This window comes from Nelumbo nucifera, chromosome 2 (genome assembly GCF_055504915.1).
Source record: "Nelumbo nucifera cultivar China Antique chromosome 2, China Antique-T2T, whole genome shotgun sequence".
In the NCBI taxonomy this organism is placed as follows: domain Eukaryota; kingdom Viridiplantae; phylum Streptophyta; class Magnoliopsida; order Proteales; family Nelumbonaceae; genus Nelumbo; species Nelumbo nucifera.
In genome coordinates, this window is record NC_142650.1 from 92,206,693 (window position 1) to 92,220,906 (window position 14,214).

Sequence of the window (14,214 nt, forward strand, 5' to 3'; positions counted from 1 at the left end):
ATAAGGGTGTTTGGAAGAGTATATGAGAGTATGAGAATTGGTATGATAAGAATGGAAGAGAGTAAGAGTATTTATAAGAATTAGAATTAAATCAACCAACCAAAATACCCTTAAAATTAGTTGTTCTGTAATTTTTGGGCAGGGTATTTTAGTCTTTCACAAAGTTAATTATTACTTTATCAAAATGTATACCAAATTAACTATTATATAGTTGTTGGGGACGTTATTGTCATTTTCTTCTCCCCAAAGAACCTAAACTAGTTATTTATAATTGTTGGGGGATTAATGTGAAATCCCCCAAAAAATAAAAAATAGACATTGAAAACCCCCCAATGGCCAAAATTTACTTGTTTACATTACTCTTTAAAACATGGCATCATGGGCAATTTCAATTAACCAAAGCCAACGTCCACACGCAACGTTGCACCTACATCCTTCATTTTTAGATAAATTAAAATTCAGATTTGAGATTAATCTCAGTCTCAAGTCTCAACACCGCTTGCATCATATATATGCATCCATTTATCCATTTCAAAATCTGGTTCACGATGACACTGTGGAGTCCCTCCGGATCACCCACCAACGAAATACGTTCCAATACCCTATCAATATGATCTGACACTACACATTTCATGTATCTTGTTGGTAGGGTGTTGGAACGTGTTTTATTGACAGGAGATCCAACTCAAACACCGTGGGATGTCTTCAGAGTTCAGACCAGATCAATTCGAATGCCAATGTTGGAATTGGAACAGCTACTTGGCAAGTAAAGGCACAGCCTTCAATCTTATGGACTCGACGTGCAAGACAATAACAACGGTATGAATAAAATCTAGGAATTCGTATAGGCAACTCACGGAGCACGCCCTACAACATATCACTGTTGTGGATTGGGAACATCTCCCCATGACAGTCATGTATGGGAGATGTTCACAATGAATTGGGATATACTCATGTATTGGAGATGTTCATAATGAATTGGAATATACTTCTTACATAGCGCTCCTCACACCAACCTGAATCACATTCCACCGTGTATTTAGAGCATCTCCCATGAATAATAACATGCAAGTACGAGAGATGTTTTCGATGTGCGGTTGGAACATGTGATATCAATGTGAGGAGCAGATCTAAACTTGTTTGCTATGCACCAAAGTGATGTGTTGTGGGGTGCCCATCTAAACTCAAAATCTAGTACTATACCAACTGCTATCAACCAACTATATACTCCGGATGTGTCTGAGTAAAAGAAAAATTTATACTCGAACAGGTGAACTGGGATATCTCCTCACACTGACCTCATAGCCACATTCCACTGTGTATTGGAAACATCTCCCATGAATAACTACATATGAGAGATATTTCTGATGTGTGGCTAATACATGTTGTGAGGAGCAAATCCAAACCCAGAGTTTGGATTTGCTCCTCACAAGCACGCCTCACAGTGCATCATAGCCATGTATGTGTTGTTATCATTCATGGGAAGATGTTCTCAACGCATGTTTGTGATGCGTTGTGAGGCACACTTTATGTGGAACAGATTTGATCTCCAAACAGGTAGTCATCGGAGAATCTGGATCTGCAGTGCTACCCACACCACACCTATCATCTAGGGGCTAACAACTCTCATTTTGGCTACAGAGTGGAGATCAAATTCGTGCCTCACAAATGCCCCACATGCACATCTCAACATGCATTGGAAACATCTCACAAAGTTGTTAGTGGGAGATATTCCCAATACATGGTTTGTTAGATAGTTATGCCCTTTAGTTCCAATCAGATTGATGTACCTTTTTGACATTTAATATAAATGAATAAAATTACATAATTGATTCATGTCATTGTGGTGTGTTTTTATGTGATACCCTTAAACTGGACACTTAATGAGACTCGTGTTAGTTTAGAATCTTCACAGCCATTAGATAGATCTGAGGAGATTTATCCTGCCAAGGCTGACACTGATGTGCCGCCAAATTGGTTGGGGTGGCTTGTTTTAGCTGCTAGGGTGAGACCTCAGGTACATGCAGTGTGGATTTTCCTGAAACCTTAAACTAGACCAAAATTCCAGTATTGCCCTAGACCTTGGATATAGATGGGCAAAACCGGAATGTTACACCTGACCCCTAGACTCGATTATGATACTGCACTAGGTGTCGGATTGGGCTGTATTTGATATGCTAATCAGTGAGATCCTTAGAGGGGGTCAAAACTTGGGTATGTTGGGACAGTCCAAGAATTCATTTGAGTGGGTGATCATAGTGACAGGATTAGCCCATTTGATGGACAAAGTGAATGATCGGGGATGCACTCTCTCTGATGGAAACCTAAACTGCTGGTAGTTGATTTCAATCGTTGAAATTTGTTTTGCAAAATATATTTATATATATATATATATATATATTATGGTTTCAAAATGTTTGCAAAAGGTTTTAATTCCCGGGATCCATGTGAGTAGAGAGTGTAGCACTGTACCTTGCAACCGAGGGAGAGGTCCTCTCTTGTCAGTAGTGTTTGATCATTATGGGCTGAGAGGTTAAGTGTAAGACCATTGAGGGTAATACCTGATGGGCTAATCTTGTATCTACCCACAGTCCTTGGGTTTTTATAAGGTGGCTGGACCCAATGACCATTTAGTGTAAATGTTGGGCCCGTTAAGAGCCCATGGTGATGGACTCAAGGGTTCACTGTCTCCTACAGTGAATTCGGCCAGGCCTTGTAACAAAGGCTAGGTTGAACCCATGTGGCTGATGTGTAGAACAATGTTTGGGTCCCACGCCATATAAGGATAGCCAATTGGGTAGTAGGTTAAGAGGTTAAGTGAGCACATAGACTTAATGAGCCTAAAGCCCATTCGAACTGGCTTAATAAGATTAATTAAATAATGGGCAGTTCTAGGATTTGGATCAGCTGATAGGATAAGGGATTATCCCTATCCACTCAAAGAGTCCAGATCCAAATAAAGATTTGGATCAGGAAACTCTTAATTAGATTAGGAAGGCTGATCTTTATCTGTAGATAAGATAAGGGATTATCCTTATATCTTAAAGAGAGTCCAAATCCAAATACAAGATTTGGATTAGGAAACTCCTAATGGGATTAGGAGAACCTCTCTTTAAGGCTATAAATAAGAGAACAGGGAGGACCTCTGAACACATCTTATAGTTTGCTGAATTGAGAGAGAAGACAATATACAGTTCGATTGCTTATGTTTTCTGCTCTTGTTCTTTTCTGCTCTTTCCGCCCTACCCAATTCGATCTCCACCAGTAGAAGTGATGAAGAACGGTTCTTGATGTTGCCTTTTGCTAGAAGAGGCCATATGAAGTCGTGCTCACCAGCCCTCCATCATATTCTTGTTGAAGAATTCGGTTCTTGCTGAATAACCGTCCTGCTGATTTTGTTTCACCTCACACCGTGTCATTTTCGATGGAAGCAGCCTTTGGTTTTCTCTCCTTGGGCGTGAACACCTTCATTGGGAGTTACTGTTACTCCGTATCAGGTAAATCCGTCTCCTACATTTTTGGTTTCAGATCTGGTTTGGTTTGTTTCAAGATTGATCATCGAAAATGCAGTTTTATAAAATAGGGAATGTGATTCCCACATAGGAGAGAGAAATTTTTGAAATTTCGCCCAACCTTCCTATAGGGTTCGGCCATCCATATGATGGATCTCTCATCCCTTCATGGTTGGGATATGCTGTGGGGCACCTTCAGTGGGGTGTAGATGTAAATTCTGCAAGGTGCAGGGGAGGGTTCTTATTTATTAGGGTAAATTACAAAGACCCCCTTGTACTATGGGGTTAGTGACAAAGTCCCCCATGAACTTTAGCCATTAGACAAAGACCCCCTTGGTCGTTAAGTCAAATGACGAAAAGCGTTAAATTACCAAAATGACCCACTAAACCTTTTCTATTTTCTTTTTTCTTGCTCTTTTTCTCTTAAAACCTATTTAACTTAGGGAATGGATATCTGGTCTTGCAGAGTGATTTTGTTTGTTTTAATTGCTAGTTATCTTCCCTTCCATGATCAAAACATCATGGCCATGTACAAGAAGATTTACAAGGGTGAGTTCTGGTGCCCTTGCAACCTGATTTCCTTTGGACCAGTGCAACTTGATAACTAGAACAACTTATTTTCCTTGTATCAACTAGACCAGTTGATTTAGGTTGCATGCAACTACCACTACCTCAATAGCTCTAGCAACTGCCACTGACCTTGGACCGGACACAACTTTGAACAACACCCCCGTCTTAAGCCCAGCGAAGACACTATTAATAACATCATTGGTATCTCTGATAGAAATTATTCCACTCTCCGAACCAACGTATAACAACCAATCACGCCAACACGATTACTGAATTTCCTGTCAAAGTGACCTGACGCATTGAGAACCCGATTGATGCGAAGTTTCAACGTGTCACCTTCTTCCGAAGCCTTTACACATGGAACATTCGCTCTTGGTACTAAGATTCTCCGGCAAAATGTAGCCATGGTCAAGGTAGCCCAAAGTGCTAGCGGGAGGCATACATTTGATTTTTATGTCCTCAACGTGTCCCCTCAAGGCCAACCTAAAACCCCCCCAACCTGGTATTCTCGTTTCCGTTGATGAGCACGTTTAACGATTAATGTCCCTATGAATGACTAGCGGGTTCGAAGAATGTAGAGTCTCAACCGATGTGAGGAGAAATGGTAAAATATATAAATCTGGTCTGGTCAGTTAGTAATCATTTTCCTTCTTTTTGAGTTTCACTCCACATATCATGATTATGGCCTTGATGTTGTCTTTTGGTTAAGTCTTCTAATTCATCCTTTTTCCCATCTTTGTCATAAAGGGGTCCCCTTTATTCCGTTAATGTTCTCCATTGAATGTTTCAAAATCATTGTTTTTATTGTAGCCATTGTTAGATAGTGTATGCCCTTAGCTCAAATCAGCTTGATGTACATTATGACATTTATTGTAAATGAATAAAAGTGCATATTTGATTTATGTTATATGGTGTGGTTTTATGTAATACCCTTAAACTGGACACTTATGAGACTCATGTTAGTTTAGAATATTCATAGTCGTTGGATAGACCTGGGGAGGTTCATCCTAGCAAGGCTAACACTAATGTGCTACCAAGTGGGTTGGGGTGGCTAGTCTCAGCTGCTAGGGTGAGACTTGAAGCACATGTAGTGTGGGTTTACTAGAAACTCTAAACCTGACTATTTTCTAGTTATGCCCTGGACCTTGGAGACAGATGGGCAAAATTGGAAAGTTACCTCTCACCCCTAAACTTGATTATGGTACTACACTAGGTGTTGGATTGGACTGTCTTTGATATGCCAATCAATGAGATCCTTAGAGGGGGTCAAAACCTAGGTATGTTGGGGCAGTCCGAGAATTCACCTGAGTGGGTGATCATAGTGACAGGATTAACCCCTTTGTCAAACAAAGTGAATGATCGGGGAATGTAGTCTCTCTGATGGAAACCTAAACTACCGGTAGTTGATATCAAACTTGTTGAGATTTATTTTGCAAACTATATTTATATAGAGATATACATATATATTATGGTTTCACAAAATGTTTGCAAAAATGTTTTAATTCCCGGGATCCATGTGAGCAGAGAGTGCAACACTGTACCTTGCAACCAGGGAGAGGTCCTCTCTTGTTGGGTAGTGTTTGATCATTATGGGCTGAGAGGTTAAGTGTAAAACCATTTAGGGCTTTTGCCCGATGGGCTAATCTCACATCTGCCCACAGTCCTTGGGCCTTTATAAGATGGTTGGACCCAATGACCATTTAGTGTAAATGTTAGGCCCATTAAGAGCCCATACTGATGGACTCAGGGGTTCACTATATTCTGTAGTGAATTTGGCCAGGTCTTGTAACAAAGGCTAGGCTGAACCCATGTGGCTTATGTGGAGATCAATGATAGGGTCCCATGCCATACAAAGAGAGCCAAGATAGCTAGTATTAAAGAAAGTGAGCCTGAAAGCTTAATGGACCTAAAGCCCATTTCGAACTGGGTTAATTTGATTAATTAAATAATGGGCAAATCTAGGTATGGAACAACAGATAAGATAAGATGATAACTCTTATCCACTTAAAGAGTCCAGATCCAAATAAAGAGTTGGATTAGGAAATTTCTAATTGGATTAGGAGAAGTTGATCCACTGGTCTACAAATATGATAAGGGATAAGCCTTATCACTTAAAGAGTCCAGATTCAAATAAAGATTTGGATTAAGAAACTCCTAATCAGATTAGGAGGTTAACTCTTTAAGGATTATATAAAATGAGGAGGGTGAACTGGAAAAATGTTACATAATTTCATAGTTTTCTGCATTCAGTTCTCTCTCCCTCTGCTCTTGCCACCCTACCCTGTTCAATCTCCAATTCTTTGAGTGATAAAGATTGGATCTTGATATTGATTATTGCTGGAAGAGTCAATCTTGAAATTGTGCTCACATCCCTGCTTGATTCTTACTGAAGAATCTCTTTGCTGATCTTACCTCACCCTAAACTGTGTCATTTTCAGTGGATAAAGGATTTGGTAACCTCTTTGGGCATGAGCACCTACATTGGGAAGGGCTTTTTGCGTAGAATTCCGTATCAGGTATTCCTCTCCCTATTCTTGGTTTCAGATTTGGTCCGATTTGTTTCAAGAATGAACATTGAAAAATGCAATTTTTCTAAATCAGGGAATAAGATTCCTAGATGGGAGAAAGAAAATTTTGAAAATTTTCCCAGCCACCCTACATGGTTCGGCCATCCATATGATGGATCTCCCATCCCTTCAGCCATTTCACCTAACTTCAATGGAGAAGACAATGAACAGTACAAAAAGGATAGTTTGGACATTTAAAAAACTTTAAACAGTTAGATGAAAATTTTTTCAAAGTTAAACTAACAGAATGTTAACGGAAGGGGGTCTTTGTTACAAAAAAAATGTACAAGGGGGACTTTGTCACTCACCCCATAGTACAACAGCGGACTTTATAATTTACCCTATTTATTAATCTGGCTAGCAAGTGTAGAGCAACCTTTGGGCACTAACAAATGGGCCATTTGGCAAGTTTTTTTTAGATATTCTGGCAGACCTGACAGTTAAAAGATGATATGAACTTTTGCATTAAGATCTTAACAACTGAAAGACTGTTTGGAATGCTTCTTTCCAAGACATTAAAAAAAAAAAGTGAAAAAACTCCATTTGAAGCTTTTCGAAAATAACCTAAAATGGGCTTCTCGCATCTTTTCGACAATTAGATCTTTTTCCAACCAAACAAAAAAACAAAAAACAATCTGTTAAACTTCTAAAAAACCAACAACCTACACAAAAGGACACATCAAACGGGGCCCTAGCTTTAACAATTCCATACCGTATTTACAAATTCCAAATTTCCAATAGAATGACCAAAAAACCAAGAGTTCACTCCTACAAGACTACCCCCCACGTCCCATAGCACATCACAGTCGTATATTGAGAACATCTCCTGATGATAATACCAAGAATGATGATGTCATCATCGAGAAATGTTCCCAATACATATTGAAATCAGCCCCCAATATAATTTCCCACATCCCACTGCACATCCCCGCCATGCATTAGAAACATCTCCCGATGATGCCTCATCATATTTAGTATTATCATCGGAAGATATTCCCAATATATGGCAGGGTTGTGCTGCAAGATGTCGTGGGGGGCTGATTTGAACTCCCAATACACAGCGGAGATGTGCTGTGAGACATTGTGGGGCAGTCTTGTGAGGGGCTGATTCGTCATCGAAAACCAACTGGTACTGGTATTATTTTAATTTTTATAGAAAATTGTATATCTGGCATGAATCATATTCATGCGAAAAAAATGGTATATCTGACGATGATCACAAATCTTTTGATACACAAAAGACGGCCATCCAATCAAAGCCACTCACTTGAAAGGTTTTAAACCACGGCCAGGATTCAGTCCACCCCTAGGGCCGAGCTAAGATTTCTAGGAGGTGGACTGAACGGCTAAAACCCCTAATAATCTAAACCCCATCACCCGGTTGGATTGATTGATTATACAGTTAAGCCACCGAAAATTTGAAATGTCGCAAAGACTCGGACCGTTCATCAAACCAGAATGGGCCACCTAATCAGATAGTCACGGGTCCAGCAGTTCAACCACTGGCTTGACCCAGCAACCTATAACATGTATATTTGTCTGTCGATTATGATAGTCATTTTTCATTCAGGTGATCAAGGGTTCAAATCTTGCAAACCATTTTTGACAAACCATGTTTATAAATTGAATTCGGATATCGGATTTTCTATTCGGATTCAAATTCGGATATTGCCTGATCCGATTCAAATTCAGTCCGTTTACACCCCTACATGTTTATGTTAATGGAAAAAGGACGTATATATTTTGCAGCAAAGAGAAGCAATACAAATAAGCACAAATGGTGTGTGATGAATGAATTGCTCTCATTACAAGTTCACAGCAATATTAAATTTACATTCCTACATGTTTATGTAAAAAAGACGTGTATATTTGCAGCAAAGAGAAGCAACACAAATAAGCACAAATGGTGTGTTATGAATGAATTGCTCTCATTACAAGTTCACAGTAATATTAAATTTACGAGCTAGGCATGGCAAACTGCATACTAGAAATGATAGTTCATTGCAAACTATATATGGAACACAATGTTGTTACTAACTCAAAATTATGGTTTCTTGATGAAAAAAAATAAAGATACTAGCATATTAAAAGCAGTTAACAAAGCTTCATCCTCACTTCCTACATGTACCAAACTCTACATTGCAGACAATTGTCACTCGGTCATTACAGGCTTATTCTCACTTGCTTTTGGCTTGTGCTCCTTTGGCTTTTGGTCTTCTGTTTTCCTGCAAATACCGAAAATCATGTCCAACAATGAGAAGCAATCCAACAACGCCAAAACGCTTGAAGTTTGTAAGTAGGAATATGCAGGTGTATCCTTTGAGTGGTGGGAAAACAGAGAGGGTATATGTGCAAATCCATCAGTACACTTGCGGCAAGATAATCAATTAGGGAAACAAGAGTGAACCCACTGTCAAGATTCCAACAATCTCATGGAATAAACAGGTAAGGGTATAGGTTGAAGATTGCACTAATGTCTTTATTCCTGAAAACTACGAGAATGGGAACTGTATCACAGATCCCTGAATACAACTATCCAAAACATGGTTCAAACTTGTGAAAACACCCTAAGTTTTACTGAATGAGGGGAAAAGAATAAGTTAACCTAAAGGGATCTTGATGGCTGTGTGGGTGGGGGGGCAGTTCCTAATTCAAGGGATTTACATAGCTTAAATACTTATGGAACATATAGGAGACCTGGGAATGATACCCCAAAAAATCAGTACAAATTGGTGACTCCCTTCCCTGTCCATTTAATTTTATGGAATGAGGAGAAGATCAAGTGAAACTGAGGAGAAGAGGCCTTGATAAAGGATTTAGCTTAGATAGTCAGGGAATATATGGGAGGAAACAAATTTAAGACAGTTCTTCACACAGTTTCCATGGTCAGAGTCTCGATTTTAAATTGACTTGGAGAGTTCTTTGTGATACTTATACCATCTCCTCCTATGGAGGCTTCTCAAACCTCACAATGAATATCAACTATCATAATTAATTTTCTAAACACTTCATTCTTAATTTTATTGACAGCAAATAGTTTAGACTTGTACTTCAGTTCTACTCATATTTCAACCGATAGTACTTTTCTTATTAGGGAAAAAGGAAAAGGTGAAAAAACAAATTTAACGCAAGCCCTTGTTAAGCATGAGCATGCACAACGACACAATCAGACAAAATAAAAATAATGTTGGTGGAATAAATGGTTAACCATATATTCTGAAGACAGCACTGCAGAAGGTAATGCAATTACATGATCTGCCAAACCTAAGGCTTGTCCAAGACAGATACCTCATCCCCCCTAAAGTCTATGCAGCATTGCCTTTGTGAAGGATAGATTAACAAGCATTTTATACTATCCACTAATGATACATGACCAATTTTAAATCATTAATTTATGGAATAAATTATGTGTGTATAATAGTTTCAGCAAATCAAGGACACAATATAAAAAATTAGAAATCAGGTAACATCATAGTTGTCAAGGCGATGCCTAGGCGACAAGGCACCCTTGGAGTCTCTTTTCACCCAGTCACCAAGCAGTCTTGTATACCGTCCTGTAAAATACTTTGATATTGTTATTTTTTTGAGATTATATTATAAAATAGACATTATTAAAACAAAAATATCCATTTTTTGTGTTTATAAACTAATTTCTTTTTATTATTTTCTTATTTGTTAGGGTTTAATCAACACAAACATTGCTAACTGCTGTGTTGAACCCTCAAAGACTTCAGAATCTGACCAAATATGTAAGGGAAGAACTTCAAATTTTGTCTAATCAACACATTTCTTCTTCCACCTTTTATTTTCTTCTTTTCCTATAACAAAAATAGGGGTTCAGCCCCTATGTTATTGAATTTTTTTCCTTCTTTTTCTTCTTGTAAATATGTTGATTTTCCAGACTTAAACATGAAATTTATAATTTTCTTATGAAAATCCTGGATAGTTATTAGCGAAAGATGGTTATAGAACCTAGGGAACTACCCTAGGATATGTGGCTTTTACTTAAAAAAACAGAAAAATATGGACAGGCCCAATGCAGATATCTGATTTCCACTGCAGAGCTATAAACATTCAAAATGTCAACAACCCACACTCTATGCACCAATGCCCACCCATGAATTGGCATCAATTCCGAGCTGGCACCTACCCCAACAGTACTTTAGGCCTACAAATTCTGACCCTGGGCTGAACCATCATTCTCCCTAAAGAAATCCATCACCTAGGTGACTTGGTGACAAGGCACCCCTCTTGTTGCCTAAACTCACTTTGGCGCCTTGAAATCTATGGGTAACATAAGACCATATTCAAGTGGTGTTTGTCCAACAAGAGGTGTTATAGTGCAGTCTGCAGTTTTAATTAAACTAGGACAAGATTTGGAATATGGTGGGATACATTTTGCTTGACTTCATATCTAGGAACTCAGATGAAGTTTATAAATGTCATAGAAAAACCGATGGGCTCCAGAGATTTTGATTTCTCTTTCACAACATACCACAGTGGGTCTTTCTAAAATCAATCAGAACTCGTATGCAAACCATAACTCCGCCAGCCCTTCACCGGGGGAAGAGGTCCGCTCTGGAATCCAAAAAGTTTCTTATATGATTATACAGATACAGGTAGGAATGAATAATGATAGCTTAATACAAAAATTCGAAATCAATGGGCAAGACAAAGCACCAACTAATTTATCAGAAGCAAATTAATTTTTGGACCTTAAAAACCTACATTTATACTTGAGGCGATGATTATACAATCCTAAGAATTAGTCATAAACTTGTGGGTAATGCTGAACAAAGAAAACCCAGATATATTCGCAATGAAACAAACGCTAGACTGTCTCGTCATTACATAAGAGAGGCAAAAGAAGGAAGAAGTAAACAAGAAAAAGACAGAGAGAGCAGCTGAAATAATAATGGAAAGCGAAAAAGGAGAAAATTAAAAGCACCTCTTATCAGATGCCCCTCCTTTCTGGCTGAGGAAGGATCTGAAGAGAGGGGAATTGACGTCGTAGATCATCGTCGGTGGTGGTGATTCACGATAGCTCAGACGAAACCCTAATCTCCTGGTTTTAGCTACTGTTGCGAGGGTGTTATGAGAGCGGTTTGTTTATATAGAGAGAGAAAGACCGGGTCCGTTGGGAACGAGAAAACGAGTTATAATTGTATTGAATACGAATGGATCCAAGGGCTATAAGCGATTAAGACTCGGATCGGGTCGAACAGATCCGATTTGTTGAAAACTGATTATTGGGTTTAAATCCTAAAGGACTCGGTTTGTTTGCGACTTGCAAGTAGTCTTGTTCATGGGCCGGGCCGGGCTTTGACTCTTTATTAATAGAAAAATGTTAGGCCTGAGCCCGAGCTCGGCCCGACCAACGGGCCTACAAATTGGGCCTGAGTTATAATTGTATTGAATACTAATGGATACAAGGGCTATAATCGATTAAGACTCGGAACGGGTAGAAGATATCCGATTTGTTGAAAACTGATTATTGGGTTTAAATCCTAAAGGACTCGGTTTGTTTGCGACTTGCAAGTAGACCTGTTCATGAGCCGGGCCGGGCCGGGCTCGGGCTGGGCTTTGACTCTTTATTAATAGAAAAATGTTAGGCCTGAGCCCGAGCCCGGCCCGACCAACGGGCCTACAAATTGGGCCCGAGCTCGGCCTTGATAAAAAGCCCGAAGCCTGAAACCCGACCTAATAAAAGAAATTCAAAATTTTCCCTATTCAAATAGACATTATCTATTTTGATTCAGATGTTTTTTTCCCATATTTAAATGAACAATGAGCCTCCTACAAGTAAATCAACAACCTTCTCAAATCAAAAAATTTATTCAAATGGACATCACATAGGGTTTTTACTTAGGTTTAACTATAGGTTGGGCCAGATTTACTTAGGTTTAACTATAGGTCGGGTTGGGCCGGGCTCGGGCCGGGCTATTTTGGCAAAGCCCGAGCCCAGCTTGAATTTTATGCAGGCCGGGCTTTTTGGCCCGAGGTTAAGCCCGCGGGCCAAAAAGTCTATTCAAGCCCGTCCGGGGGTCAGGCCGGGCCGGGCCGGCCCGTCAGGCCACCCGATCCATGAATAGGTCTACTTGCAAGTATTTTTATTTTCTTTTAGATAAAAACAATGTCCATGATACATAGCGCAAAAGCTTGTAACCGATGAAGAGGGGGTTTTTTAAAGAAAAAATAAAATAAAGGTAAATTACAAATATATAGTGATAGATAGGTACATTGAATTTTTAAATATTGCAATACTTGAATACTCTAAACTTTCAAAAATAGACATTTGGGTTCATCCATTAGTATCCTGTCAATTAAACATTATATAATGTAAAAAATACCTTTTTCATGTATTTTTTAGATCATTCTACCGAGTAAAATTATCACCAGAGAATGCCATCATCAGAAAATTTGAATATTTTATTTGGTGTCCATGTGAGAATGTCATCATGGGGAGATGTTCGATTACCTGAGAATGATCTCAGAAACACATGAGAAAGGTATTTTTGGTATTAGGTAATATTTAACTAGCAAAATGCTAATGGATGAACCTAAATGTTTATTTTTCAGAGTTCAGGGTACTCAAGTGTTGCAATTGAAAGTTTAGAGTACCTATGCATCACTACCCCAAATTATAGGATACCTATCTGTAATTTACCCAAAAAAAGAGAGGGGTTTTGATTAGTAAAAATTCTTCTGGTTATCATGTCTTTTATACATCATACATTTCCACTAAGACCGTATTTGGAATGTCTCTTTGTGTAGGCTGTTGAGTTGTTGAAAGCTTGAAAGCCCCAAAATGGGTCTTTTTGGTTTGGTTTAGAAAAGATCTTTCCATCAAAAGACATGTGCCTAAAAAGCCCATAAAAGCTCGATTTTCATCTTAAAAAGCCCGTATTTGGAATGTCTCTATAGTCTTCTTCATTTGTACGCCAAGATTACACATGGTCGCCACTATGAATAGAACCCTTTTGATGTAGGAGTTTTGATGGGCAGGTTCACCTCAAAATTGAGTGACGGGATCTGCTCCTCACAAATGGGTGTCTCACATGCATATTTACCATGCATTAGGAACATCTCCCGTGAATAATAACAAATAAGTACGAAAAATGTTCCCAATGTATGATAGGATGTGTGTGTGTGAGGCACTTGTGAGGCGCCAGGTGTGAAGAGCAGATCCGGTCTCCAAAATCAAAATGTTGAATAGCTTGGTATGGCATTCAAAAGAATTGAAACCCCCGTCACCCCCACTTAACAATTTAATATTTATTTCTAACTCCACCCGGCCTGATATGTCAGCAAAAAAGGGTTTTTTTCCCATTATACCCCTGAATGCAAAAAAAGAAGAAGAAAATGAAGACAGTTCTTCCCTCCCTTCTTCCCCAAGTTTCAACTGTTGGAAGGATTCTTAGACACCCCCTATGGACGCCTTTATTTTGTTCATTGCACTCGTAATGGTTGACGGTGATTGTTGGTACTTTCCATTCTCCAAAAAATAGAAATGCCCTTATGTCCGTCAAACGGAAAATAGCATTTGTGTTACTTCTCTAGCTTTC

General features: G+C 38.9%; 1 protein-coding gene across 1 annotated transcript; it reads right to left on the reverse strand.

Annotated features, from left to right (window-relative positions):
* Window positions 1-8,631: 8,631 nt before the first annotated feature.
* Window positions 8,632-11,755, reverse strand: LOC104611988 (wound-responsive protein-like protein). The gene is made up of 2 exons (XM_010279290.3): window positions 11,598-11,755; window positions 8,632-8,874 (listed from the first exon to the last, which is right to left on the reverse strand). Exons 1-2 carry the CDS (start codon window positions 11,666-11,668, stop codon window positions 8,802-8,804), a joined length of 144 nt encoding a protein of 47 aa, XP_010277592.1. The 5' UTR covers window positions 11,669-11,755; the 3' UTR covers window positions 8,632-8,801.
* Window positions 11,756-14,214: the final 2,459 nt, after the last annotated feature.

Bases quoted from the DNA above. Each gene is read 5' to 3' on its own strand.
- LOC104611988 (XM_010279290.3), bottom strand. From the start codon at position 11,668: ATGATCTACGACGTCAATTCCCCTCTCTTCAGATCCTTCCTCAGCCAG. The intron at 8,875-11,597 runs GTGCTTTTAATT...CGGTATTTGCAG, and splicing joins GGAGGGGCATCTGATAAGAG to GAAAACAGAAGACCAAAAGC.